Source organism: Humulus lupulus, chromosome 1, assembly GCF_963169125.1.
Source record: "Humulus lupulus chromosome 1, drHumLupu1.1, whole genome shotgun sequence".
Taxonomy (NCBI): Eukaryota; Viridiplantae; Streptophyta; class Magnoliopsida; order Rosales; family Cannabaceae; genus Humulus; species Humulus lupulus.
In genome coordinates, this window is record NC_084793.1 from 303,280,608 (window position 1) to 303,308,126 (window position 27,519).

At 45.0% G+C, this 27,519-nt stretch overlaps 2 protein-coding genes across 2 annotated transcripts; both read left to right on the forward strand.

Moving 5' to 3' along the window:
* The first annotated feature begins 823 nt into the window (after window positions 1-823).
* Window positions 824-4,357, forward strand: LOC133812607 (acidic leucine-rich nuclear phosphoprotein 32-related protein). The gene is made up of 2 exons (XM_062246394.1): window positions 824-2,308; window positions 3,524-4,357. Exons 1-2 carry the CDS (start codon window positions 1,211-1,213, stop codon window positions 3,818-3,820), a joined length of 1,395 nt encoding a protein of 464 aa, XP_062102378.1. The 5' UTR covers window positions 824-1,210; the 3' UTR covers window positions 3,821-4,357.
* Window positions 4,358-4,698: 341 nt separating this feature from the next.
* On the forward strand, window positions 4,699-5,524 carry LOC133812608 (uncharacterized). The gene has a single exon (XM_062246395.1). The coding sequence runs from the start codon at window positions 4,859-4,861 to the stop codon at window positions 5,366-5,368; it is 510 nt and encodes a 169-aa protein (XP_062102379.1). The 5' UTR covers window positions 4,699-4,858; the 3' UTR covers window positions 5,369-5,524.
* Window positions 5,525-27,519: the final 21,995 nt, after the last annotated feature.

Here is a 27,519-nt window from a genome sequence, read left to right on the forward strand (position 1 = left end):
TTTTATAAGAATTTATTCAAAAATATTTTAGAAATTAAAAAGAAAAATAATTTTTTTTTTATAAAATATCTTAATTTTTTAATTTTAAATCATGCACATGTTGATCAAATAGCTAGGTCACCAATCTTATATCCTATTTTACAACATTATAAATAGTTAGAAATAATTTTTAACTAATACATCGAAAGAATCATGAAGCAGAATAGTTCAAAAATAAAAATCCTAAATAACTTAAATTTAAATTCGTATCTAAGCATCGATTTTTGCTTGGCTTAAAACTAAAGTAAAAAAAATTATCAAAAGAAATAAAGAGCAAGAATAAAAATTATTTGATTCTCTCCAAGTTAGGCCGACTTAAAACGACGAGAAACCTTGTAAAAAAAAAAATAGACGATAAACATATGAGGGGGAAGGGTGTGTCGTTTTGATATGGAATCACAAGTGTCCAATCTCTTGACTTTTCAAAATCAATCGTCACGCCACGCTAATCCGTCCGTCCATTTAAATTAATGTCGTGGCAATTTCGTAATTTTCCAAATCAACAAGGCCATATGCGTATCCCCAACCGATATTTTACACCACGCGTGACGTGTTCTTAACCCGAGATCCGCTCTCTCTCTTCTCCTATATACATCTTTCTGGAGAACAAACACACCAAAATTCAATCTGAACCGTTCAATCTCACAGCGTCATCGATCCGCAACTCTTGATCTAACGGCTCAAAGCTTTTCAATAATTCACTAATTCTAACACCACGCGTCTTTTTCCACGCACCAGAACACTTTGCCACGCTCCGTGAGGTCCTTTGTATTGTGAGGTTTATCCCAACTCTCCACTCTGTAACTAATACAAGAAAAATTAAAAAAAAAAAAAAATTAAGAGAGAGAAAGAAGAAATTTAGGTCTAATTTTTATTTTTGTTCTCGGAAACGTTTCCAATCTAAAAAAAAAAAAACTAGGGTTTTACAGAAAGGGGATTAGGTATTTCAATTGGTGTTTTGATCTTTTCCAGGGTTAGGGTTACGATAGAGACAGTTTTTATCTCTATCGAGACAATTTATTTAAAGTTGTTTATTTTCGTGGAAAATTTATACTCATTCGTGCTTTGAATCGATTCCTGTTCTGTGATTTTAACGATAGATTGATATTGGTATAGATAAAGCTGTCTGTTGATTTGTATGAGCTGAAGTAAAAGGGGAGTTTCAAATTTGATGGATGAGATCTGGGAGAGAGCCGTTGAGACAGCTCTGGACGGGCAAACTGACCACGCCTCGGCTCGAACGCTGACCCTAGACGGTGCGGCCAAGTGCATACAAGGGAGGTTACCACCACCGAGTCTTCTAGAGAAGTTCCAGAACCTTCAGCACCTTTCTATTGCCAATATTGGTGCTACTTCGCTCGAGCAGTTTCCACGTCTCCCGAGTCTAGAGAAGCTTAACCTCACCGATAATCGGATCGCTGGTGGCCTTGAGTTTCTTGTCGAAGCGGGTCTCGACTCCCTACGGGACCTTGACCTTTCGAACAACCGGATTCAATACATCGAAGATCTTGCTCCGCTAGCTCAGCTTAAGCTCGTTTCCCTTGATCTCTACGAGTGTCCGGTTACGAGGGTCAAGGATTATCGATCTAGGGTATTCGGGTTGATAAAATCGCTTAAGTATTTGGATAAGATGGATGCGGAGGAGAATGAACGACCAGAGTCTGATGACGAGGATGACGAAGAAGAGGAAGATGAGGATGATCCTGGAAGTGGAGAAATTGATGGTGAGGATCGGCCTTTTAGATTGAATAACGGCCATAGCGAGGTGATTGAAGGGGTTGTTGATGTTGATGAGGACGAAGAGAGTGATGCTGATGAGGAGGAGACTGAGACAGCTAGGAGGGTGAATGGACATAATCATCAGGCGAATGGGTTTCGGGTTGCTCCTGTGGTTGGAGAAGAGGAGGATGAGGAAGATGGGGAAGATGAAGATGATAATGAGTCTGGGGAGGAAATTGATGAAGAGGAAGGAGAGGAAGATGATGTGGTTGAAGTTCATGAGATTGATGATAGTGATGAGGAAGATGGGATTGAATATGATGAGGATGATGACGACGATGATGATGATGAGGAAGATGAAGAAGAGGTGGACAATGATGAGGCCGATATTGCCGAGCCTGAGGGTACTGGACGGTTAACGAGCACGGAAGGTGAGATTGATGGGCATGAGCAGGGGGAGGATGACGGAGACGAGGATGATAATGGAGAGACTGGGGAGGAAGAACAGGCCGTAGAGGAAGATGGAGAGTTTGAAGATGGGGAAGAAGAGGTGAGGCTTTTATTTGCAGCGAAATAGTTGTTCTTAATGTGTTTTGTTATTCTTGTGCGTATATATTTTCCCAGCATTTGCGCTGATATATTACTTGATCTGCTCCGTTTCATTATCTGTTTTGTTCCTCTTTAGATTGCTAGAGGAAACCACAAGGCATGGCTGCAGTAATTTTTTTTTTTTGGCGTGTGTGAAATTGGAGTTCTGCAGTAATTTTCTTTGTTAACATTTATGATTTTTTTATGTAGCATCCAGGAAGATGGCTCAATCTTGCATTATCTAGTGTCAAATTGGTGTTGTCTTGTTGTAATAAATCGGCTCATAGTGCATATTTTGATATTGGGTTTGAAATCAGCAATAGTTGTTCTGATTTTAGAGGTCTATATAGATATTAGGGTGTTTAACTTTGGCTCCCTTAACTCTTTTTGTTTTTGTTATTATTTTTTTTTGTGGTAGAAAAAACTTGGTTACTTAGATTGAGAGATGAGCATTTCATTTATTTGCACAACTATGATTTGTGTTTTGCAACATTTTTTTTCCTTTCATAATTTTTGAATTTCTGTATGATTGTTTTCAGGGGGTCTTCTTACATTTTTAACGTTCTCTAATTGTCAGTTCCTCGTCATTTTATTTTCTGTTTTTGGCAGTTTTATTTCTTCATAACAGTTGCTTTCAATTGTAGTTGTGGAGTTGGTTTATTATTGTAAAGTGATTTTTTTTGGTTTGATTATATGACGCTGTGATATCTATTAGATGCAACTGTGTCATCAATATACTTCCAATCAGTGACTGTCAATATGTTTTCTGGTGATTCGGGCCAATTTGTGCTTTAGAAAATAACTTTTCACTGACTCAGTATTTTTTTGCTGCAGCAGCTGCTTTCATGGAACTAATTGATTATTACTGGAGCCCTAACTTTTTGGTTCTGCCTTTATTTTTATTTTTGTATTTTTTGAGAGCTATTTGGTATTCGTCAGGTTTATTCATACGACTTTTGTCTATCTCGTGTTATGTATTTTATGTCCTCTTGTGAGCTGCTATTGTTGTTGTTTGTTGCTAGTATTCAAGTTTGTTAAAATGGTTATTCTTGGTCTGTTTTGTTTAGTTTTTTTTTTCCAGGCTTGTTGTCGATGTTAGTTTTATTTGATCTGCCCAGTTTAATTTGTGTTTTTTTTTAGTTTAATTTGATTCATAAATTGTTTTCTGGGATTGCAGGATGATGACTATGGTGCAGGCTACTTAGTTCAACCTGTGGTACAAGCTGAGGAAGAAGATGGTGGAGGTAGTGACATGGATCCTGGTAACGATGATGAAGAGGAGGAAGAAGAAGAAGGTGATGGCGAAGAAGAGGAGGAGGTTGAAGACGAGGATGAAGTTCCGGTGATACCCCCTCCTCCATCTTCATCTTCTTCCCAGCTAAAGAGGAAGAGAGATGGGGAGGAAGATGAAGATGATGGCGAGGATGACGATGAGGATGTTGAGTTTAGCAAGTCTTCAAAGAAGCATCACTGACACTCGCCATCGATCTTGCATGTTTAATGTTTTCTTTTTTTCGTTCATGTCTTTTTAGTATGGAAGACAAGGAGAACCTTAGCTAGATTGGTTGGTACCTTGGTAGTAGTGATTTTGGCTCTCTTCTTGGATAAATATATAGTTGGAAGGAAGATATGATATCGTTATATCTTTGGCCTTTGGGGGGTTTTCAGTTCAAAAGTTCGTTAGTGTTTCCCCCCAGCTTTGGAACTCTTACATAGCCGTTACTCTTTCATATTTTAAAAGGCAGTTAAGAGCGGTTCACACAAGCACATCTTCTCATTTCAAAGGCTCGGTTTCAAAAGGGGACTTCTTGGAGGGAAGCAACGAGAGAAAAAGGGAGTAAACTTAGTTTATATATTTTTTTTTGCTTTTGTTTGCCCGAGTAGAGTACCCTTTCTTTTATCTTATTTGTTCTTTTTTTTAAAGGGGGCATGTAAAAAAAAGAAAGAAAAAAACGCATGTGGATAGGTTTTATTTCTCTCATGTTCCATTCAATCAAATGGGCTTCAAGTATTCTGACGTGTTGACTATCTTATCATTTTTCAGAGCCATGTGACGTGTAATTTTTGTTTATTCTTATTTTTAATCTTCTCTGGTCTGTAATTATTGTGGTATAGTCTATGTGCCATGTGGCAATGAGATATGGGGGGTGGATTGATCCGAGTTGTAATGGTCATGTGACGTGGTCCTGAGATTGTATCCAAATTTTGATCCAACGGTTTAACATATAAATGATACACACATTACTCAACTGTGTCGTTCCTGACTTGTATGGTCTTTGTCTTTTTTCGTCTGAGATGTAGTGTTCCCATTGGTCGACCACAAATTACAATAGTATACAGATTGTTGTACAACATGTAAATTATAATAAGTGAAGTAATTACAAGGAGAAGAGTTTAAAGAGTAATAATAAATAGTTCATTCATAGTGATAAGGCGACCTTATTCATTTCAAGGTAATAAAAACAAAACAAAACAAAACAAAACTCTTTGTTAATCTCTCTCTCGTACCACCATGGAAGCCGCAAAGATGTTGCTCTTCTCTCCAACACCGACTTCAGTAAAACCCACCATTTCCATCCTCAAACACAGAGTAACACCAAGGCGGCGGTGGCCTCACGCGCCGCTCAAGGTCGTAGCCATGGCAAAGGAAAGCAGCGACGAAACTGGGGGCGGTGTTGCGGAGACAGCCGCAATCCTTGGCGGCTTAGTGTCGACTCCCGTCATCGGCTGGTCCCTCTACACTCTCAAGACCACTGGCTGCGGCCTGCCACCAGGTCCCGGCGGATCAATCGGCGCACTGGAAGGCGTCAGCTACTTAGCCGTGGTGGGAATCGTGGGTTGGTCGTTGTACACCAAAGCCAAAACTGGGTCTGGTTTGCCCAATGGCCCTTTTGGGTTACTGGGGGCCGTCGAAGGGCTCTCGTACTTGTCGTTGCTTGGGATTTTGGTCGTTTTTGGGCTGCAGTTTTTGCAACAGGGCTCCATTCCTGGACCCCTTCCTACTGATCAGTGCTTCGGCTGAGTGTGTGAGTAGGAAGGAATAGGATAGTGTCGTTTTTGGCCACTAGAATTCTATCCTTTTTTTTTTCTTTTCTGTGGCCACGATTTGTCCAATTCAAGCTGTACCTACGTACCTTGATATAATATTTTAGCTCTGCCAGTGCCACTTATTATCCTACTTTTTCTTTTGTCTTGTGATTAATACTATCGTTGTATGTTAATTTGGCTATATATTAAGAGTATCATAAGGACATTGTTGTAAAACGAGACAAAAAATAGAGAAGATAGGGGAAAACAATAATAGTATAAAACATAACAGAATTAGAGAAGAGCATATATAATTTAGAATAATGATGAAAATAGAATTGAAGAAAATTAAATAGACATGTTTGAGAAATTATAGAGGTAGAGTAAAATCAAGAAAGAAAACAATATAGTGTTAGAATTATTGTTATGGACTAATATAATCATAGACATTATTCCATAATTACAACCATTAACTAAAGTGTTCACTAATTACCAATAAACATAATGGGATGGTTCACAATTACTAATTGCATTAGAGACATATGGTGGCACCCTAATGACTATGTGTTGGCCCATTAAATTATAGTTCACCACTTTATAATATAATAAGACCCAATTAGCCCACTAATACCTCTTAAGGTATAAGAGCATATATATATATATATATATATATGTTTTATGGGTGGAAGTTGAGGGTAGTGTGGTATTGTGGTAAGGGTTTGCTATCTATTAGGTCCTCTTGCATTTACACTTGATTTTGTAGGTGAATTGGAAGATTTCTAAGGGAGGAAATGACTCAATAAGGGATTGGCAATATGAGAGGTATGTTCTCACATTCCCAATCAATGCTCTAAATAAAATGTATTATTGGATTGATTGTGAAATCTGTTTTGAGTGTTAAATGATGCTTATACTATGTTTACAATCTAACAATTGGTATCAGAACCAGATTCATTTGATTTTAGGGCTTGATATTTTGATATAAACCCAATTTTTTAAAATCTGATTTTTTCACAAAAGTTTCGAAATCATGCTATGTTAATGGAGAAATCGGGTTTGATAATGAGTATTGGGTTTTAACTATTTTTTTGGGCAAAAATTTCATTTATTGCTGTTGTGAAAAGCGAGTTTTTTGAAGCATAAAAATGGAGGAAACCCATTTCAGATTTCATACTATTTTGACCTTTTTAAATGGGACATGAGGAGAATGGAGATGTTAGGGTCGTCGACGACGAAGAGGGGAAGAAAACCCACGTTACAGTGGCCAAAATGGTGGCCGAAGATGGTGGTTCCAATCGGGTCGGACTCGCAGGACGAACCGAGTCGAACGCGACCCGTACGCCCAAATTCAGAGGTCAGGGACGACGAAAAACGACACGTTGTTTTTAAGGGCAAAGGGCGTCGTTTTTCCAAAACAACATGTCGTACGGGCATGTTAAAATTAAAAAAAAAAAAGACTATTATGGCGCGTCGGGGCGTGTGAGGGTTCCTTTTGGGCCAAATTTTTACCATTTTACTCTTCTTCTCATATCCTACTATTTGTATATGTTTATGCACAAGATTAATTCATGGATTTGGTTTCATAATTGTATTTATATTTAATCTTTTGTGGCATAAATCTTATTATATATTGTCAATAATTATTGTTTATTTTCTTGCTTGTAGTAAGAACAAGCATGTAAATTGTTTAGTAAGGAGGAACATTTAAATAATTATTTATTCAAATTTTGTGTTTTTTCCTCCAAAATTACATTAAGATCTGTATAAGTAATTAATTATCCTATCGATAATAATTGCTTGGTAAGGATGCTTAATATGGTGAAGAAAATTTATTAAACATTATGAATCACAATTTATCTATCCTTTCGATAGTAAATTAATGTATTTGATTATAATGTTTAATATATTGTTCTTACCTGTGTATGAGTTCTATTTTGTGTGTTTGTCTAAGAACTCTAGCATACATAATGATTATTTGTTATTTTGCGATCATATATTGATGAGAAAAGAGCACAAATGACATGGTTTATCATAACATGTATTTGATAGTTATTGATCTTGTTTCTCATTCAGCTGCAAGCATTCTGAGAACCTCTGCCATGTTGACACTGAATAGAACCAACCACAAGCAGTGGGTTGAATCTCTCATGATGAACTTGACTCCTATGAGAGTGGACTTGGGCTTGAGAATGGATGCACCACCTAAACCCGCTGATGATGCCACTGAAAAGGACAAGAAATCCTATGAGGATTGGGAGCATTCCAATCGTTGTTGTTTGATGCTTATGAGGTATCACATGGATGAATCCATTCGTGATAGTATTCCTCAGACTGAAAATGCAATGGATTTTCTTGCTGCCATTAAGGAGAAGTACAAAAAGTTCTCAAAGAATGAGTGCTTAACCTTGCACCATCACACCAATTATGCTGATACGGACTCATATCGACAAGCTCATGGGTTGTTACCAAAAGCTTAAGGCTATGGGGTTGGATCTTGGTGAGGATTACATGGTGTGGTTTGTGATGGAAACCATTCCTCCCCAGTTTGCTTCAATCAGATCAAGCTACAATGCTTAAAAGGAGCAATGGACTATTGAGGAGATGACTGCTATTCTTACCAAGGAAGAAGAGGACATGAGAAAGGGAAAGGCAAGAAGTATCTCCATGGTGACGAACCCAAACAATCCTCACAATAGAAAGTTCACTTCCAATAACTCTAGTAACCAAAAACCTCCCAAGGAAAAGGCACTTAGTCCTAAAGGGAATGGACAGTCCAGCTCATCCTCTAATGGTCATAAGAATGAGTTTTTCAAAGGGAAGTGCAACTTTTGCCAGAATTTTGGGCACAAGAAAGCTGATTGTAGAAAGCTCAAAGCTCACCTAGAGAAGAAATGTAACTGTCTTGTGATGGTTTGTTTAGAATCCAATATTATTGATGTGCCCTCAAATTATTGGTGGTTAGATACTGGAGCCACAATTCATGTTACGAATTCCTTGCAGGCAGTGACAAGTCGAAGAAGACCGAGTAGTCTTGAGCAGAATGTGTACATGGGAGACGATACAAAAGTCCAAGTTGAATTTTTGGGGACAGTTAGATTACAGTTGAATACATGACATTTTTTGGAGTTACAGGATGTTGCTTACATACCCTCTTTTAGGAGGAATTTGATTTCTGTATCTATTTTGGATAGGCTAGGTTATAGTCTTCTTTTTGGAATTGGAAAACTCACTTTGTACCGTGACTCTCTTTTGGTTGGAAATGGAACTTTATGTGGAAATTTATATAAACTTGATTTGCATGATGTTGCTTCTGTTTCTTTTACTTCTTGTCTTAATACTATTGTTGGCTCTAAACGTACAAGATTAGATTTGAAATCATCTATGTTGTGGCACAAACGTTTAGGTCATATCTCTAGAGACAGAATGGAAAGGTTGATCAAAGATGAGGTACTTCAAGATCTGGATTTGTCAGATTTTACTGCATGCGTTGATTGCATTAAAGGAAAGTTAACTGCCAAGATTAGAAAGAGCAAGTCAGACAGGTGCATAGATGTATTGGAGATTATTCATACTGATATTTGTGGGCCTTTTGTTCCGCCTGCTATGGGTGGTTATAAATACTTTATCACCTTCATTGATGAATTTTCCCGGTATGGCCATGTTGAGCTCATTCGTGAAAAATCTGAATCTTTGGATGCTTTTAATATTTTCAAGACGAATGTTGAGCTTCAAAAGGGAAAAATGATCAAAGCTGTCAACTCTAATAGAGGTGGAGAGTATTATGGACGTTATGATGAAAATGGAAGGAACCCCGGGCCTTTTGCCAAATACTTATAGGAATGTGGTATTGATGCAAGATATACAATGCCACAACATAATGGAATCGGTGAAAGGGGAAATCGCACACTTCTTGACATGGTGCGATGTATGCTGATTCATTCTAGCTTGCTAGAATTTTTATGGGGTGAGGCATTGAGGACTGCTACTTATATCTTAAAGCACCATACGAGTTATGGTCAGGTAATTATTGTTATAGACTAATATAATCATAGACATTATTCCATAATTACAACCATTAACTAAAGTGTCCACTAATTACCAATAACCATAATGGGATGGTTCACAATTACTAATTGCATTAGAGGCACATGGTGGCACCCTAATGACTATGTGTTGGCCTATTAAACTATAGTTCACCACTTCATAATATAAAGAGCCCCAATCAACCCACTAATACCTCTTAAGGTATAAGAGCATAATATATATATGTTGTATGGGTGGAAGTCGAGGGTAGTGTGGTATTGTGGTAAGGGTTTGCTATCCATTAGGTCCCTCTTGCATTTGCACTTGATTTTGTAGGTGAATTGGAAGATTTCTAAGGGAGGAAATGGCTCAAGAAGGGATTGGCAATATGGGAGGTATGTTCTCACATTCCCAATCAATGCTCTAAATAAAATGTATTCTTGGATTGATTCTAAACATTAATTGATTGTGAAATCTGTTTTGAGTGTTAAATGATGCTTATACAATGTTTACAATCTAACATATAGAAACAAGAGAATTAGCTGTGGGAGTATCAATATTGAAATTCTTTTTTAGTAATTAACAAATTAATTAAATCAGGTGAATTAATTAAGTTACGTAATAGTAATTAAATGTTGATTTTTTTTTAAAATTTGTTGGGACAGAATAATAACTTGTCACAACATAAACTGAACACAATATAAAGATAGTGTAAAAACAATAAAGAACACAACCAATTTTTACAAGGTTCAGAAACTCTTTTGGATATCCTACTCCTTGTGGCCACGCCTAGAGAATAAAACCAATTAATAAAGAATTACAAGTACAAAAATATTGACTTAAACAAAACAAGACTCCCTCTAGAGATTTGTCGCAACTTTGTTGTACTTCTCTTCACTAATCTGATTTTGATTGAAACTGTAGCGTCCCAAATTTGCTAATAAGGCTTAAGACCTTGATTAGTGTGTCTGGAGGGCAATAAGTGATTTATTATGTTAATATGTGAATTTGATGAGTATGTGATTAGAGATGCATGTTTAGGTGAATTAAATATACATGTGGGCCCCGTTTGGTTAGTAGGGGCATGTTTGTAATTTTAGCCCGTTGATGGTATAAATGTAATATTTGTGAATATTGTGATCCTAGGGAGCGGTTTAGCTAGAAAGTCACAATGGGGTCGAATACCCAACTCGGGGTGAATCGAGGGGTATTTCGAGCATTAGACATTTTATTGGGTTATCGGGTGTTTACCGAGATTTTCAGAAACTATAATAATAAAAGATAAGAGAGATTAAGAGAAAGGGTTTAGAGGTTATAAGCAAGATTTTTACGTGGTTAAGGCGTTAACAAGCCTTAGTCCACGAGACAGTTGTATTAGAACTTAGAGAGTCTACAACAATGGAGTTTTCTCTTAGTTTTAGTATAGTAACAGTATGCATGCTCCCCAGCCTCCCTTCTCCAGTGCTCTGTTACATGTATTTATAGATTCACAGGAGCACTGGGCATGGGCCGGGCTGCCCGGGCCCAATAAAGGTATAAATATTGCTGGCTTCTCTATCGGAATCCTAATACAGAGGAATTAAAACATCAAAGAAAAATGCTAACTTGGGCCTATTGGGCCAGCCCAAACTGTAACTATCATCCGACAAATTGGAGCTTTTGGTCTGGGCATCTCAAATTACGAGACAAATTCAGGGCACAAGATTGGTCAGAGCAGTGGCGGCACAGGTCTGAACCAGCGACGTACAATCCCGAGGTGGCCTTTGCCGTAGGTGAAACGTGGGGACAACTCCCACGCTTCAAAGGGCGGAGTCAGGGTCATGGATGCTTTATCCTGCCAACCTTAGGGACTCGACTCGGGTCCGTTTACCTCTGTCCCTCTCCGTTTACCATACCCCGGATCATCCACCAGGAGCCCGGATCGTTTACTAGGCTTTGGGACCGTTCCTACCGATCTCGACTGTTATCCCCAGCTAGTTGAACCGTCTCTTGGATGACTGTCCCGGACAATACTTCCCGGACGCCTTCCGGGCCTTGCCCAAAATTGGGCTGTCGATATCCATCCTGCTCCTTGCCAAACAGGCCCGAACTGAGCCCAACCTTAATTGGGCAGTTAGTGGGCCTGGAACGCGGTCCCGGGTCCACGGTAGGAAACAGGGATAACATTTATCCCCCAAGTCTTCATTTGGGCCTGCCCGGTGGAGGCTTGCCTTGGTCCCAGATACTTCTGGATATCTTCCCGGTTCTTTCTTAGAATAGTTGGCCCGTGGCAATGGGGCTTCGTGTGTCAGGCGACTGCGGAGCCCGGACTGTTTACCAAGGTCTGGGTTCGTTTACTGAAATCCCAGTTCGTGATGAGGGGCACACGTGTCGCCCAACAACCGCTGTATCGATGTCACTTGAACCTGAAAGGTCATCAACCACCTCAAGGGTCGCTAGGCCTAGGAAATTGCGTCAGCTCGGACTTCGAAGCGTCCCATTAGCGTGGGGGCCTTTCATTAATGCTTCTGCGCTGAGGTGGACCGTAGGATGGGGCGACTTGGAAGAGCCTTGTATTCTGGGACGTTGGATCGAAATGGAGCGGATCCAGCACTTGAGTGGATTCATTAATGCCTCTGCACAATCTTGGTCTGTTTGATGGGGGATCGATCCTATCCGTTGGATCAGAGATCAGGATTTGGGTCTTTATAAATACCCCTCAGGCATTCATTTGAAACCTTTACACTCTCGAGCCATTCTAAGAACCTGAAGGATCTGTTTATGTCCGAGCTTGCCGACGAACTCTTCCACCGCCTGCTCACTCTGTGCCGTTGCATTTTCCTAATAGTTCCGACATCTACACCTTTGCCTGAGCACACGTCTTCAGCCAGTCCTGTCGACGAGTTGCTGAACCGCCTTCGCCAGTTCAAGACTGAGATTCTGCCGTCCTTATCACCGGACAACCACCATTTTTTACGACCAGCAGTTCACAATAAGTTCTTCTGAAATTTTTACTTTATAGATATATAAACGCAGGTTTCCTGTCATTTTGCTTATCTGTTTAGGCTCCTAGAACTTGTTTGTGCTTAGAATTTGTGCTAGGGTGACTGCCTGGTCCGGGCCGCTCTAGGCCCTTCCGGGTCTGGATGCTTCCCGGACAAGTGGTGATGAACCGATTTAGTAGCAACCTACTTTTCGTTCTCGATCAGGGTCTTGTGGTTCCCTAGTGAACCCGGGCCTGATCCGGAGGGGACTCCAAGCAGTTCATAGGAGACCCCCCGTACCTTAACCGACTTTCTTGGGTTTCGGTACTGACTGCTTGGTTTGTTTTTGCTTTGCTCCCAGATCATAAGCCATGACATCGGGCGTCACCTTTCACTCGGAGGAGGAAGTCAACAAGGCCCCTGTCCTTCTTCCCGGGTCCCGGACCCCTAAAGGCAACAAATGGGAGATGGACGCAGTACCGAACCTGTTCTAGAACTACATGATGTTGTACGCCCTGGAGAAATGCTTGGGCATAGAGTCAACTCCCGGACTCTTCCACAACCGCCTGGCCAAGAAAGAGGAGTGGGCGCACACCTTCGTGAACGGGTTCGGGGCCTGGAGTGTAGGCCACATCAGTACGGGAGCTACACTCCTGCTTCATGATTACTTCGTGCGGTTCCTAACGTTCGTGGGGATTGCACCCTTCCAGCTTCTGCCCCAAGCTTACCGATTGCTTGCGGGATGGCGCGTCTTCTGCACCGAGAAGGAGATCGCGGAGCCGACCCCCGTAGAAATCTTGTACTTCTACAAGATGGAGTCACAGGTCAACGCCAAGGACAAGACCTTGGATGACTTCTATAGGCTCAAGTCGCGGGGAAACTACCCCGCTCCTATTAGCACCTGGAAGCACCCCCCGGACGTTCGACACAACTGGTTCATGACGTCTGGGTTCTTCGTAGAGAAGAACCCCACGCTGATGTTGGACTTCCAGTGAGTGGGTAAGTGTTTTCCTGATTCTCTACATTGCCTGTCTTCCTTTTTCTTTTTTTATTCACTGTATTATCTCGGGTGGCAGGACCTTTTGCCCAGACTCCTCTCACCCAGTTCATTTTGGACCGGAAGAAACTCTACTTCGAGCTGAGCATGGACGATTTGGACGTAGGGGGTTACGTCAACACCGAAAACCTCCGACTGCTGAAGGAGGCAGCCACTTCCGAGGAGCTGGAAGCCCTCTTCGAGGAGGCACTGCTGAACATGGGGACCCCTAGGGCTAGCGTATCCGGGCGAGGTAACTCACCTATGCTTTTGACTTATGCTCCCCAAGTTGGGGACTTAGCTAGGAATAGGCTAGCACTTCGAGGCCCCATGTTTGGGGCTAACGGGGAGACGAGACCTTCGTCTTCTGTTCCCGTAGGCTCGAAAATTCTCATGTACTTGTCCAGGTTCCTCCAATACGGGAATTTCCTGAACCCGGATGACATGGGGGACCGAGTCTACTCTTTCGCGTTAGATGAATTGAGTCATGTCCGAGGCTTAGAAAAGGGTTCGTCCCGGGCCACTCTTAGTTTTGACTTCTCTGTTGGCATGTTAATTGTACTGACTCCTTTTCATTTGTGTTTGTTTTAGGAGATTCCGACATGTCCGATCTCGTGGACGAGATGAGGCGGCTCCTTGAAATCCGGGCTGCCAGGGCAGCCAAGGCCGTGGCAAAGAAGGCTGCCAAGAAAACATTCGAGGCGCCAGGCTCGTAACTCCCCCACAACAAGGAGACACCAGGGGCAGATCCTCGACCTGGCCAGGTTGCACTTGCTGCGGTTCCCATTACGGTCGTGGACCCGACCACCGTCCCCAGCCTTCTCGTTCACCCCCCGGTGATCGATCTGGAGTTGGGACCTGCGGTAAGCCAGAGTTCCGGAAAGAGGGTCGCAGAGTGAGGCGCGACGGAGGCGGAAACTGGGAACAAGAGGCCCCAGATGAGGCGGGCTGGCTTGGCTGGAGAGTCCTTCGGGGAAAGTCGCCTCACTGCGAAGGACCTTTTGGCAACACCGGTCCTTCCCATCCATCCGGCCTTGCCTGAGGCGGGGGAAGCCATTTTGTGGGACGAGTAGTCCAAGCTTATTTCTCGGACCTGGGAGAGTGGCCGGGAAAGGAGGGACGAGACCTACAAGGCCCTGACGATTCGTCGTCAGGTTGAATTTGCTAAGCGCCCGGCGGTTTTCAGTGCCCCTCAGCCGATCGTGGATCGACCGATTGCCAAGACGGGCTTCAGCCCTAAGCTGGGGCAGGACACAACCCCATTCATGGCAGACCTACTGGATCAGGTGGGGAACACCATGCCTAATCTCCAACTGAAGTGATATGCCACCATCGCCAACCCAGACATGTTGTTCATTTCCCAAGCTCTCCGCCATCAAGCCACCGCTGTAAGTTTGCTTTGCATCTTCTTTCCCCTTTTCCTCGTTCAGTAAGGACTTTTAACTTTGCTTTGTTCCAGGACGCTCTACTATCCCATCGGAATGCTGACCTGGTGGCCGAGATGACCATGAAGATGGAGACGCTCCAGTTGGAGCTGGAGGCGGCCGTGAACCAAAGGGAAGCCGCCAAGGAGGCCTTGGCCAGGGAGACCACCCAGGCACAGGAGTCCATGGCCAAAGCGGTTGCTCAGGCCAAAGCAGACTGTGCGGAGTTCGACCGGGTCACTTTCCGACTTGAAGAGACCATGTCCCAGAAAGAAGCCGAGGTTGATGAGAATATGGCCCTTCTGGAGGCGGAGCTTCTCAGAGTAAAGGCCGCAGAGGAGGCAGCCGTGACTCAGTCTATCCAGGACCGAGAGAGGGTCAAAGGTTTGGAGGCCCGGATCCATGAGCTGGACGGCTCACTTCGCGAAGAGGTGAAGACGCATGAGGAGACCCGCCGCGCAAAAGAGCAGGCGGACGACATGCTGCGCGTCACTTTCGAGGAGGCCATCTACATGGCTTGGCGCAAGGACAAGAGCATGAACCTCCTGATCTTTCCTAACCCAGACTTAAAGAGAGCCGAATTTGAGGCTAAGGAGAAAGCTGACGTGGAGCTCCTGGATGATGAAGCCTAGACTCGGACCTTCACATCGCCTCTTTTTTTTTTTTTCCTTATTTTGTAATAACATTTTTATGGACGCGTACGCGTCCAAGAAAATCTGTAGTGTTTTATCCGGTTTATGTTATTTTTGTTGCTTTTTTTTTTATCACCGTGCTGAGCGTTTGGTCCTGGTTCCAAAGGCCTGGACTAGATTATTCCTGACTAACTTGTCAACTTACTTTAATCCTGTTATCCAGGACCCAACGGCTTGAGCCACTAGGGAGTTGATAGTCATTATTGAATCTACCCGTCCAATCCTCAACTTCGAGAATCTGATGGCTTGGGCCATCGGGGTTATTCGATTAGTTTATTTTGAAACCTAGACTAGGTTCCCACGGCCTGGGCCGTACTACTTTTGCACACACCTTGGACCCGCACTTTAACAGTTGCGGGCTATGTCCTTGCCCTGGGGCATACCAGATACTTTTACCCCCCGGACAGTGTTCGTCCGGGGCAGGACCAGCATGAGGCTTGGTCCTCTTCTTTATACACTCGGACATCGTTCGTCCGGGGCGTGACCAGCCCGAGGCTTGGTCCTTTTTTTTTTATACCCCTGGACATCGTTCCTCCGGGGCGGGACTAGCCTGAGGCCTGGTCCTCTTTTTCTTATACCCCCGGACATCGTTCGTCCGGGGCGGGACCAACTTGAGGCTTGGTCCTCTTTTTTATACCCCCGGACATTGTTCGTCCAGGGCGGGACCAGCCCGAGCCTGGTCCTCTTTTTTATACCCCCAGACATCGTTCGTCCGAGTAAGACCAGCCCGAGGCTTTGTCCAACGGGGTTTGTACCCCCCAGACCTTGCCGGTCTGGGTCGGGACCAGGCCTGAGCCTTGCGCCCCGCCTGGTATTTGTTCTTATCGGGGATACCGCCCAAGTGAGCGGGGACTGTTCTGGGGTCACTTGAGTAGAATTTTCATTGTTTGATAACATTTCTTTATGGCGTTTTGTACACGCCATTTTTATTATTCAAGGAATCGCCCGGAGGCGTACATTATTTACAATGAAAATATAAAAATGGAACATGTTCTCCTGACTACTGATAGTATTTACGAAGATGTTCTGCGTTCCAGGCTCTTAAGACTTCCGTGCCATCGAGCCACTTTAAACGGTACGTTCCGGGGCACGCTTCTTGCTGGATCTCGTACGACCCTTCCCAATTCGGGCCTAGAACCCCCACTCCCGAATCTTGGGTGGCAGGGAAGACTCTTAGCAGGACCAGATCGTCGGTATCGAACCTTCGACTTTTTACTTTTGAGTTGAAATGTCTAGCGATCTTGCCTTGGTACATCTTCAGCTGCATTTGTGAGTCTTCCCGGATCTCCTCGATGAGATCTAGGGATTCCTGGAGTAAGGCGTGGTTCTGGGCGGGATCGTACGTGTCTCTTCGGTGAGACGGGATGGTCGTTTCAACGGTGATGACGGCTTCGCATCTGTAGACCATGGAGTAAGGAGTGTGCCCGGTGGATGTCCTTTCGGTTGTCCGATAAGCCCATAACACGCGGGGCAGCTCTTCGGGCCACTTACTCTTGCAGGCTTGGAGTTTTTTCTTTAACGTCTCTTTCAAGATTTTGTTAACGGCCTCTGCCTGCCCGTTTTCTTGGGGCCTGGCGATCGCGGAGAAGCTTTTGACGATACCATGCCTTTCACGAAAATTTGTGAAGTGGACGCTGTCGAACTTCTTCCCGTTGTCGGATACAATCTTGTAGGGGAGCCCGTACCGACACACGATATTGTTGATGACGAAATCCAGGGCCTTCTTCGAGGTGATTTTACTCATGGGTTCTGCCTCAGCCCACTTGGTATAACAGTCCACGCCCACAATGGCGTATTTCACCCTTCCCTTCCCGGTCGGGAGCGATCCTACCATATCAATTCCCCACACCGCGAAAGGCCAAGGGCTTGTCATCCGTGTTATTTTTGTTGGCGGGGCTCGTGGGACCTTTGCGAACCTTTGGCATTGCTCGCACTTGCGGACATAGTCAATACAGTCTTTCTTCATAGTTGGCCAGCATTATCCTTGGCGCAGGATCTTTTTGGATAGACTGAGTCCGGCTGTATGGTCTCCGCAAAAGCCTTCGTGCACTTCATGCAGGATGGCGCTAGGGGTGTTCATGGTTTAGTTTGGTGCGGTTTAGAAAATTTTTGAAACCAAACCGCTCATGCGGTTTTTTCAAAATGAAAAACCAAACCAAACCATTAAAATTAAAAAACCAAACCAAACCAAACCATAAATAAACGGTTTGGTGCGGTTTGGTTTGGTTTTAACCATATAACTAAATTATTAAAATTTAAATTTTTTTTATTATAAAATAATTAACTAAATAATTATATTTAAATAATAATAGTTTTAGCTTTACTTTTAAGACCATAAAAGTCTACAAGAAGCTTATTGTCTTTGTTGTTGTAAGTTTAAGTATTTTGAATCATTTTATAGAAGTGAGAAAAAAAAAATGTTTACTTTCTAAACAATGTGGGACTTTACATTTCTTTTTTTTTTTGTAGTTTTGGAAACTTGTGCGTGTATTAAATACCACTAAAAACATATCCTAAACAATTAAATTGTTTGGCTTGGATGGTTTGGTAGACTTTATATTAACTTAAGTGTAGGGGTTCAAACCTTTGAACCATCATTTCTAAAAATTATTTTTTTAGAAAAAATCACGGTCCGGTCCGGTTTAATTGGTTTTAAAAAATTAGAAACCGTGACCAAACCATTAAATTTGAGCGGTCCGGTTAAACCAAACCATCGAAAAACAGTTTCATTGGTTACGGTTTTTGGCGGTTTGGTGCGGTGCGGTTTGGTTCCAAACCGCGGTTTGCGGTTTATATGAACACCCCTAGATGGCGCTTTGTAACGCCCTGGCTACCCCAGAACAGTTACGGTGAACGGTGGACCGGAAATTTGACTCGTTACTTGAGTCCTTTGGTCAAAAACGTGCTCTAAGTGTAGTTAACAGGTTAAGGTATAAAACCAATAAAAAGGAAATGGAGATTTTATTACAAACTGCTCTGCAGAGCTAAACAAAACATTTACAAGTGGTTCTCAGTACAAAATGGTCATTACAGTTTTAAATTTACAATCCCGCCGACCTAAGCGGCAAAAATAGGGTAAACCCCCTAGTTCCTCTGAGAACACCATGACCTTGGCGGTCAAGCGGTCGCATATGTACACACCACCACATCAGCTCTCCACTCAAGGCTAGGTGAGCTTTTCTTTTCCTTTACCTGCACCACATAGCACCCATGAGCCAAGGCCCAGCAAGAAAACATAACATTTTTCAATAACATTATCAAATGATTATCATTATAATCATACTGAACATAAAGCTTTCAACAAGCAAATGAACATCACATGATTTTAGCGGGAGAGTGGCTGTTAAGTAAGCCACTAGCCTCCAAGCTCTCTTTTCTAGCGGGAGAGTGGCTGTTAAGTAAGCCACTAGCCTCCAAGCTCTGTTTGTTCATCGACCCTCAGGGTCGATCAGGCATTAATGCTCCTTGAGTCATTCAATGCTAATAATCGATTAGATCTAATCTCTATTGGCTAGCGTGAACCACGCTAAGTCCATCCTTGACTAATAAGTCAACGCTAAGTGACCAGTGTCCAGTATCACCGCCGAACCTGACTAATAAGTCACAGCTTCACAGCTGACACTAACACCTTTGCCAATTCTGACTGACAAGTCAGTGCATCGTGACCAGTGCCTAGTACCACTGCCGAACCTGACTAATTAGTCACAGCTTCACAGTTGATACTAGCACCTTTGCCAAACCTGACTAATCAGTTAGTGCTATGCACAAGCGAACAACATATGCCAAGCATTCCATGTTCAATCCATGTCCATATTACATAACCAACATGCCTCACAAATGTCCATGCATGTCACACTTGGGGTGCAGTTTTCTTACCTCCGGTTCGAGCAAGAACAAATAGAAGAGTGACCCTGAGAACGATCAACCTTTTGGTCCTTTAGCGGTTACCTGGTCATAACCAAATTATGGGATTCCATCAATAAAATGAATAATAAAAGGTTCCCAAACCAAAACCTAACCTCCGGGACCTCAAACACTACCCAAACGGGTAGTAGGTTCAACCCCGAGGCCTTAGACTTGAATCCCCATGCTAAAAAGCTCACTTTGGCCAAAAATGCCTTAAGGGCCGCGACCCTCCTTGGCCATGCCGCAGCCCGCCCCTCAAACAGAGGCGCCTAAACCCAGCCTTCACCAAGGGCCGCGGCTCACCCTGGCCATGCCGCGGCGCAACGCCTAGTTCAGCCAAAACCCCTGTTTTTCTTCCTCTACGATTTCACTTAGAACCAACCCTTCAAACCTAACTTAAACACCACCCAAACCTCTCTCAAACACCCATTTAAACCCCTAAACAACACTCAATACTCTCCCTCATCATAACCCAAGACAACCCCCTAAAACCTCCATCAATTCCAACAATCCTCCATAAAAACACAAGCTGAAACTTATCATTAAAACAGGGCAAAACCAGAAAAGTAATGATCAAAGCTTACCTCAAACTTGGTATTGAACCCTCTCCAATGACTGAACTAAAACCACAACCTTAGCCCCTTGATTTCCTAGCTTAGCTCCACACTTGAGCTCAAAATTCCAAAGAAGAGAAACTATGGAGATGAATGTACGGGAAGGAGAAGATGAAGCAAACTCTGTTTTGGGTTCTATTTCACAGCCATCCATACATCATATATATCCAAATACCAAAAGACCATTATACCCCTAGGCATAATAAAGCTTCTAAAACCACTCAAGGGCAATTTTGACATTTTCCACCTACACCGTTAATCATAATTAACGCTTCCCTTTTCCCGCTAATCTCAATATCCTCAAACTCCAATATTTCACCTTCCGTTACCCTTTAATACCCGGTAACACTCTAATCATTAAAACACCTCGAGACTCACCCCGAGCCCCGAGCTTAAACCCGTTATGACCAAACTGATATTTAACATTCCTTGATCGTCTCATGCCAAATGGCTCGAACAAACCCACATCATAATGTGGTCTCAAATTATATCACCAACATGCGAATAAATAATCAATTTACCCTCTAATTGCAAATATGGACTCACATGCATGCATTTCACATCATATCATAATATAATCAATATATACATGCATTTAATAAATTAATAACATAATTAAGCAAGTATGGCCTTCCCGGCCTACTGTTCACGCCGCTAAACACAACGGAGAATTCGGGGCATTACACGCTTAGTTCGGTCCCGAACACACACCTGATGTATGGCATGGACAACCCCCTGCGGTAGAGTTTTCTGTCCATCATTACATACATGTGGACCTGGTACTGAAGCTTCCTGGCTGCGGCCCTGTCTGCTGGCAACCCACCGGTTATCAGATAGTGGATAAGGGGTCCCATCCAGGACGCAGAGTGGTCAATGGCGTTGATCGCGGAAACTTGAATGCTTGGCATGGGGAGATGGTTAACGGGGACCAGTCCAGACAGATCCGTATCGGCATCAGTGGCTAATTTTGCTAGCGTGTCCGCGAACACGTTTTGCTCTCTAGGGATCTGGCGGATGGTGTGTCTCTTGAACACTTGCAGCATTTCCCTCGTCTGAGTCACATAAGCCGCCATTCTCTCCCCTTTGGTTTGATATTCTCCCAAGACCTGCCTGACAACCAGCTGGGAATCGCTGTAGATCTCCAGGTTCGTGGCCCCTACTTCCCGGGCCAAACGCAACCCGGCCAGTAATTCCTCGTGCTTGGCCTCGTTGTTCGATGCTTTGAAAAGGAAACGCAGGGCGTTTTGCAACTGGTGTCCCTGTGGCGACACTAGGATGATTTCGACCCCTGCCCCATTCTCATTTGAGGCCCCGTCCACGAACACCTTCCATACGGGCGTCGCGGGGTCGTACGCCTTGGTGATCCCGGAACATTCCACGATGAAGTCGGCTAGGGCTTGCCCCTTGATTGAAACTTAGGCTATATCGAACTAACTTAGCTCCATGGCCCACTTTAAGAGTCTCCCTGATGACTCAGGCTTCTACAACACTTGCCGCAAGGGGTGGTTGGTCAGAAATTTTATGATGTGGGCCTGGAAGTAAGGCCGGAGTTTCCAGGACGCCATCAGTAGACAAAATGTCAAATTTTCAATCAGCGGATACCGTGACTCAGCCCCCCACAACCTTTTACTCACGTAGTAGACCGGGAGTTGGGCTTTTTCCTCCTCCCGCACTAGTGCGGCGCTAATCGCGTGCTCGATCCATGCCAGATAGAGATATAGAGGCTCTCCATCCACCGGTTTCGCCAAGAATGGCGCTCGGGCCAGGTGCTCTTTCAGCTTTTGAAAAGCCTCTTTGCACTCATCCAACCATTCGAAGCATTGGCTTCCCCACAGAATATTGAAGAACGGGATGCACTTGTCCGTGGCCTTAGAGACGAAATGGCTTAGGGCGACTATCCGCCCGGTCAGACTTTGCACGTCTTTATGCTACCAGGGAGAGGGCATATCAATTAGTGCCTTGATCTTGTCCGGATTGGCTTCTATTCCCCGGAAGCTCATTATGAACCCCAAGAACTTCCCGGAGGCCACGCCGAAAGTGCATTTCTTGGGATTCAGCTTCATCCCATACTTCTGAATGACCACAAAAGCCTCGGCCAGGTCGTCTGAATGTTTCCCAGATGTCTTGGACTTGACCAGGATATCGTCGATGTAGAATTCCATGTTTCGCCCCAGCTGGGCCTGAAACATTCGGTTGACGAGCCTCTGATAGGTGGCCCGACGTTTTTGAGCCCGAAGGGCATGACAGTGTAGTAGTATATTCCCTTGTCGGTTTGGAAACTGGTGTGCTCCTGGATTGCTACATGCATGGAAATATGATTGTAGCTGGAGTAAGCATCCATGAAGCTTAAGATCTCGTACCCGGATGTCGCATCCACCATCTGGTCGATTCGGGGAAGCAGGAAGTAATCCTTCGGGCAAGCCTTGTTGAGATCCGTGAAATCAATGCATGTCCTCCATGTCCCATTCGACTTCGGCACCTGAACGGGATTGGCCAGCCACAATGGGTACACAACCTCGTGGATGAAGTTGGTCGATGACAACTTCTCTACCTCTAGCTTGAGGGCCTCGGCCCTCTCCGTTCCCAAGGGCCTTCGTTTTTGTCGGACCGGGGTTGCGTTTGGGTCGATGTTCAATGCATGGCAGATGATGTTATGATCAATCCCCGTCATATCTCAATGAGACTAGGCCAGAATATCCTTGTTCTCCTTTACTTGGGAGATTATGACGGCTCAGACCTCTGCTGATAGATTTTTCCCGACTTGGATTATCCTGGTTGGATTGGTGTCACTAATGCATACCTCCTCAATCTTGTCCAGGGGCTCCAGGACGCGGTCATCTCCTATCCTTGGGTCCAGCTCATCTTCCTTCCAGACCACTCTTCCAGCAAGGGGAAGAAGAACCGGGCCGATGACTTCCTCGAAGGGTTCCTCCCGAACCATGTAGATTGGTCGGGCGGAAACATGGTAGCACTTCCGGGCGCTCTTCTGATCTCCCCGGACTGTCCCCACCCCCCCTGTCGTCGAAAGGAAACTTCATGCAAAGATGACGGATAGAGGTGATCGCCTCGAACTCGACTAGTACGGGCCGGCCAAAAATGACTTTGTAGGCAGTAGGTCAATCCACCACCACGAATGTGCAGAACTTGAACGAGTGCTGCAACTCACTCCCCAATGTTACGGGCAGCTGAATCTTTCCCATGGGGAGTAACGCGTCTCCATTGAAGCCATAGATCTGGGTTGGGCACGATGCCAGATCCTCTTCGGTCAAGCCAATCGCGACAAAGGAAGGATTGAACAAGATGTTGAAGGAGCTTCCGTCGTCCACCAGCACCCGGGACACCATCTTGTTGGCGATTTGGGCGTCTATGACCAGCGGGTCATGGTGCGGGAAATAGACGTTACGAGCGTCATCCTCCGGGAAGGTGATAGAGAGGTTCATCAGTTTTGGGCGCTGAGTCGGGGCCTGAACCAGAGTGCATACCTCCTGATTGTGGTCGAGCTCGCTTAGGTAGCGTTTCTGATCATTCATAGACAGCCCTCCCAGGTAAGGCCTGCTCGAAATGGTGGCCACATGTCCGTCCATGCGAGGGGGGCCCGTCCCGGATGGATAAGGCATTCCAGGGCCGGGTGTTTGCGCGACGGGGATCCCCTGAGGGGTCTGCGCCGTCGGGCCCTGTGCATATCCTCCCTGAGGCAGATATGCTCTGGGCGCACCTGGGATCGCGAGTTGTCCGGGACCTGTTGAGAGGCCCGGGACTCCCACGGGCATCCTGACCCACTGGTGGAGTTGCCCCAGCTTGATCAGATTCTCGATCTCATCCTTTAGCTGTCAGAACTCTTCAGTCGTGTGGCCCACATTCTTATGGTAGGCGCACTGTTTGTTGGTATCTCTCGGATTTCTCCCTCCTTTGAACATGAGGGCAGGCTTCTGGTAGTGAATTGCCCTTTCTGTGGCCAGGATGATGTTCTCCCTGGTGTCCACCAAATTGGTGTATTTCGAATACTGGGGCTCGTAGCCCCTCTTGCCTTTCTTAGCTGGTTTAGACCGATTTTGGCCCTTGCCAGACCTCTTCCCTCGGGAGGGGTTTGCACTTGCCTCAGTTCCCCCCACCTGGGACTGCTGGGCCCCGACGGGGGCAGCATTGTAGCCCACTGGTGTGGCTCCATATCCGGAAAAGGGGGCGGACTAGACCGGGGCATATCCTAAAGAGACAGGACCGTACACTGTAGGCGTGATGTAGGTAACCCCGGGCGTAGCCGCCGAACCTAGGGCAATCAGGGGAGTGACGTAGGGCTGTTCCGGGAACTGCAGCCCATATCCCGAGAACGCTGGGGCATTGGGCTGAGGCGTCGGCGGCCATCCGAACACCTGGATCTGAGCCTCAACCTAGTTGATGAACCCCTGTGCCCTCCTTATGAATTCTTCTAAGGTAGCAGCCTTGCTACACTGCATGTCATCCCAGAGGGGGGACCTAGCCCGGATCTTGAATTGCAATGCCACCAGGCATTGCCCATCGTCCACCTTGGTCTTGGAGGCCTCCTCGGTGAAACGTTGGATGTAGGCCCTCAGTGTCTCCGCGGGGAGCTGTTTAAGATTGGCGAGGGCACTGATTTGCATGTCCATCCTCATGGCGGCCACGAACTGTTTGCGAAACACCAATTGTAACCCTGACCAGGATTGGATAGATCCTGGCTTGAGTCTCTTCCACCATTCCTCAGCGGGACCGCCTAGAGTGATCGAGAAACAGAGACACTTGCCATCATCACTAACGTGGGCCACGATCATAAGTCGGTTGTACTGGGACAAATGATCCCTGGGGTCGGTGTTCCCGGTATAGGCAGTGAGACTCAACATCTTGAACCCCTTGGGGAGCATAGCGTCCAGGATGTGCCTTGCACAAGGCTCTTTGTCCTCCTCATCGGAGTCGGTGTTCGCTCTTTCCTGCTTGCGGACCAAGCGGTCCGTGACTTTTTTCAAAGCGGCCAGTTGCTCCATGAGCCGCCTGGCCACGCCATCCTCTAGGGGAACTCTCTCGTTCCTCTTGTCGTTGATGTCGTTCCTAAGGTCGCCACCTCGGGGGCAGATCTCTTTTTTACGGGCCCGTTCTTTCCGAGCGTTCAGCCCATCACGCAGGTCCACCCGGGACGTGTCGTCCCCAGAACTAAGGGCGTGATGTTCCCCGCTATGCGGGCGTTCTCGGCAATTTTTGTTCACCGAAGCACTGGGGTGCAAAGATTTTTCCCGTCCGTCTCCCCCTGGGGCATACTGGGGCCTAGCATCCCGCGGCCGCGTCCCTTGCAGATCGGTCGAGTGGCCCTATCCTGGGATGGGACGCACCTTCTCTTTCCTAACGACTTCATCCACGCTTTTTAACTGGAAGACCAAGAGCTAACTATCGAGACTTTGGGCTATTTGGACACATACTTCATGAAATGGTTCATGCGTGTTTGTTTCTCGGAGCAACAAGATCCAGTTGGTAAGGATTTAAATATTCCTTAATTTTCATTTTTCTATTTATTTCTATGATCATATATCATAGAGGGCCCCTTTACCATTTTGTAAAAAATGGGCTATTCTATTTGTACAGAAAGGTAAAGGAGACCATTCAATCCTTGTTTTCCCCTTAGTTCCCATTTATTATCTTCAGTGTGGGGTAGAGTAGCTTGGTAGCTCGCAAGGCTCATAGCCTTGAGGTCACGGGTTCAAATCTCGTCTCCGCAAATTTTTTTGACAAAAAGATGGAGTTTGATTCTGTTAATTAATTAAAAAATGTTTTCCCTTTTGGAACGGGTCCTGACTTTCGAGACGGGGGGATTTTTCCCTTTGGTTTTCCCCCGTTCTTCTTTTTCTCTCGGTCTAGATTTCCTGGGCTTGGCTTAGGAAATTGCTCCGGGGGAGGGGTCGGCCTCACATCTTCGGGGGCTCCGGTTCTAGCCTGCGGAGCGGGCTGTTGCACTCCTGGATGCGAGCCAGCTGGGAGATTGGTCGCCGGACCCTACGCGACTATGAATGCCTGTAGGGCTTGGAGGGACTCTTGTATCCGCCGAGATGCCTCCGCCTGCTCAGCAATCTTGGCTTCCTAGTCCAGGACTTGCTGCCTCAGTCTAGTCACCTCCAGATCCTCTTGGTTGGGGTCCACTCCTGAGATCTTGAGATCCTCAGCTTCGTCATGGTATTCCCCCTCATTTCCATCCTCTTCCTCGTAATAGTCCTCCTTGTACTCCATTCCACCTTCATAGTCTTGTGACTTGTCAGGGTGGGATGTCTGATGAGGAGCGTCCTCAGGTGGATTTTGAGGAAGAGGTTGGGTGGGCAGTGGCTCTCCATTGCCCTGTTCTGGGTTAGTAGGGTCGAAAGTGGTGTGTCTTGTATTCACCACTGTTGTAGAGGTTTGATGTCAACACTAGCTTTCTCAGGCTCTCAATGAAAGCACCAAAATGTTTACCGAGATTTTCGGAAACTATAATAATAAAAAATAAGAGAGATTAAGAGAAAGGGTTTAGAGGTTATAAGCAAGATTTTTACGTGGTTGTGGCGTTAACGAGTCTTAGTCCACGAGACAGTTGTATTAGAACTTAGAAAGTCTACAACAATGGAGTTTTCTCTTAGTTTTAGTAGAGTAACAGTATGCATGCTCCCCAGCCTCCTTTCTCTAGTGCTCTGTTACAAGTATTTATAGATTCACAGGAGCACTGGGCGTGGGCCGGGCTGACCCGGACCCAATAAAGGTATAAATATTGCTGGCTTCTCCATCGGAAGCCCAATACAGAAGAATTAAAACATCAAAGAAAAATGCTAACTTGGGCTCATTAGGCCAGCCCAAACTGTAACTATCATCCAACAAATTGGAGCTTTTGGTCTGGGTATCTCAAATTACGAGACAGATTCAGGGGACAAGAGTAGATAGAATAGCTATGCAGATCCCAAACGCAGGAACGTGGAATTCAAGGTGGGAGACTATGCCTTCCTTAGAGTCTCGCCATGGAAATGAGTGAGAAGGTTTGGGAAGAAAGGCAAGCTGAACCCCAGATATGTAGGTCCATTTGAGATCCTGGAGAGGATTGGTCAGGTGGCTTACAGGTTGACTTTGCCTCCGGCATTGTCTGTCGTGCATAATGTATTTCATGTTTCAGCTCTTCGGAGGTATGTGCCTGACGTTAATCATATTTTGAGCTATGAAGATCTGGAGCTTGAGGCAAATCTCTCCTATGAGGAACAGCCTGTCCAGATACTCGACAAAAAAGATAAGGTCCTTAGGAACAAGACGATACCTTTGGTTAAGGTATTGTGGAGGAACAGCAAGGTCGAAGAAGCGACCTAGGAGCTGGAGTCAGACATGCAGAATCAGTATCCCAAGCTGTTCAGGTAAATTTCGAGGAAGAAATTTCTGTAAGGAGGGGATAGTTGTAATGCCCCGAATTCTCCGGTATGGTTTAATGGCGAGATTAGTAGGCCGGGAGGGCCATACTTGCTTAATTATGCCATT

Coding starts and splice junctions, on each gene's coding strand:
- LOC133812607 (XM_062246394.1), top strand. CDS start 1,211: ATGGATGAGATCTGGGAGAGAGCCGTTGAGACAGCTCTGGACGGGCAA. Junction 2,309..3,523: donor TTGAAGATGGGGAAGAAGAG/GTGAGGCTTTTA, acceptor CTGGGATTGCAG/GATGATGACTATGGTGCAGG.
- LOC133812608 (XM_062246395.1), top strand. CDS start 4,859: ATGGAAGCCGCAAAGATGTTGCTCTTCTCTCCAACACCGACTTCAGTA.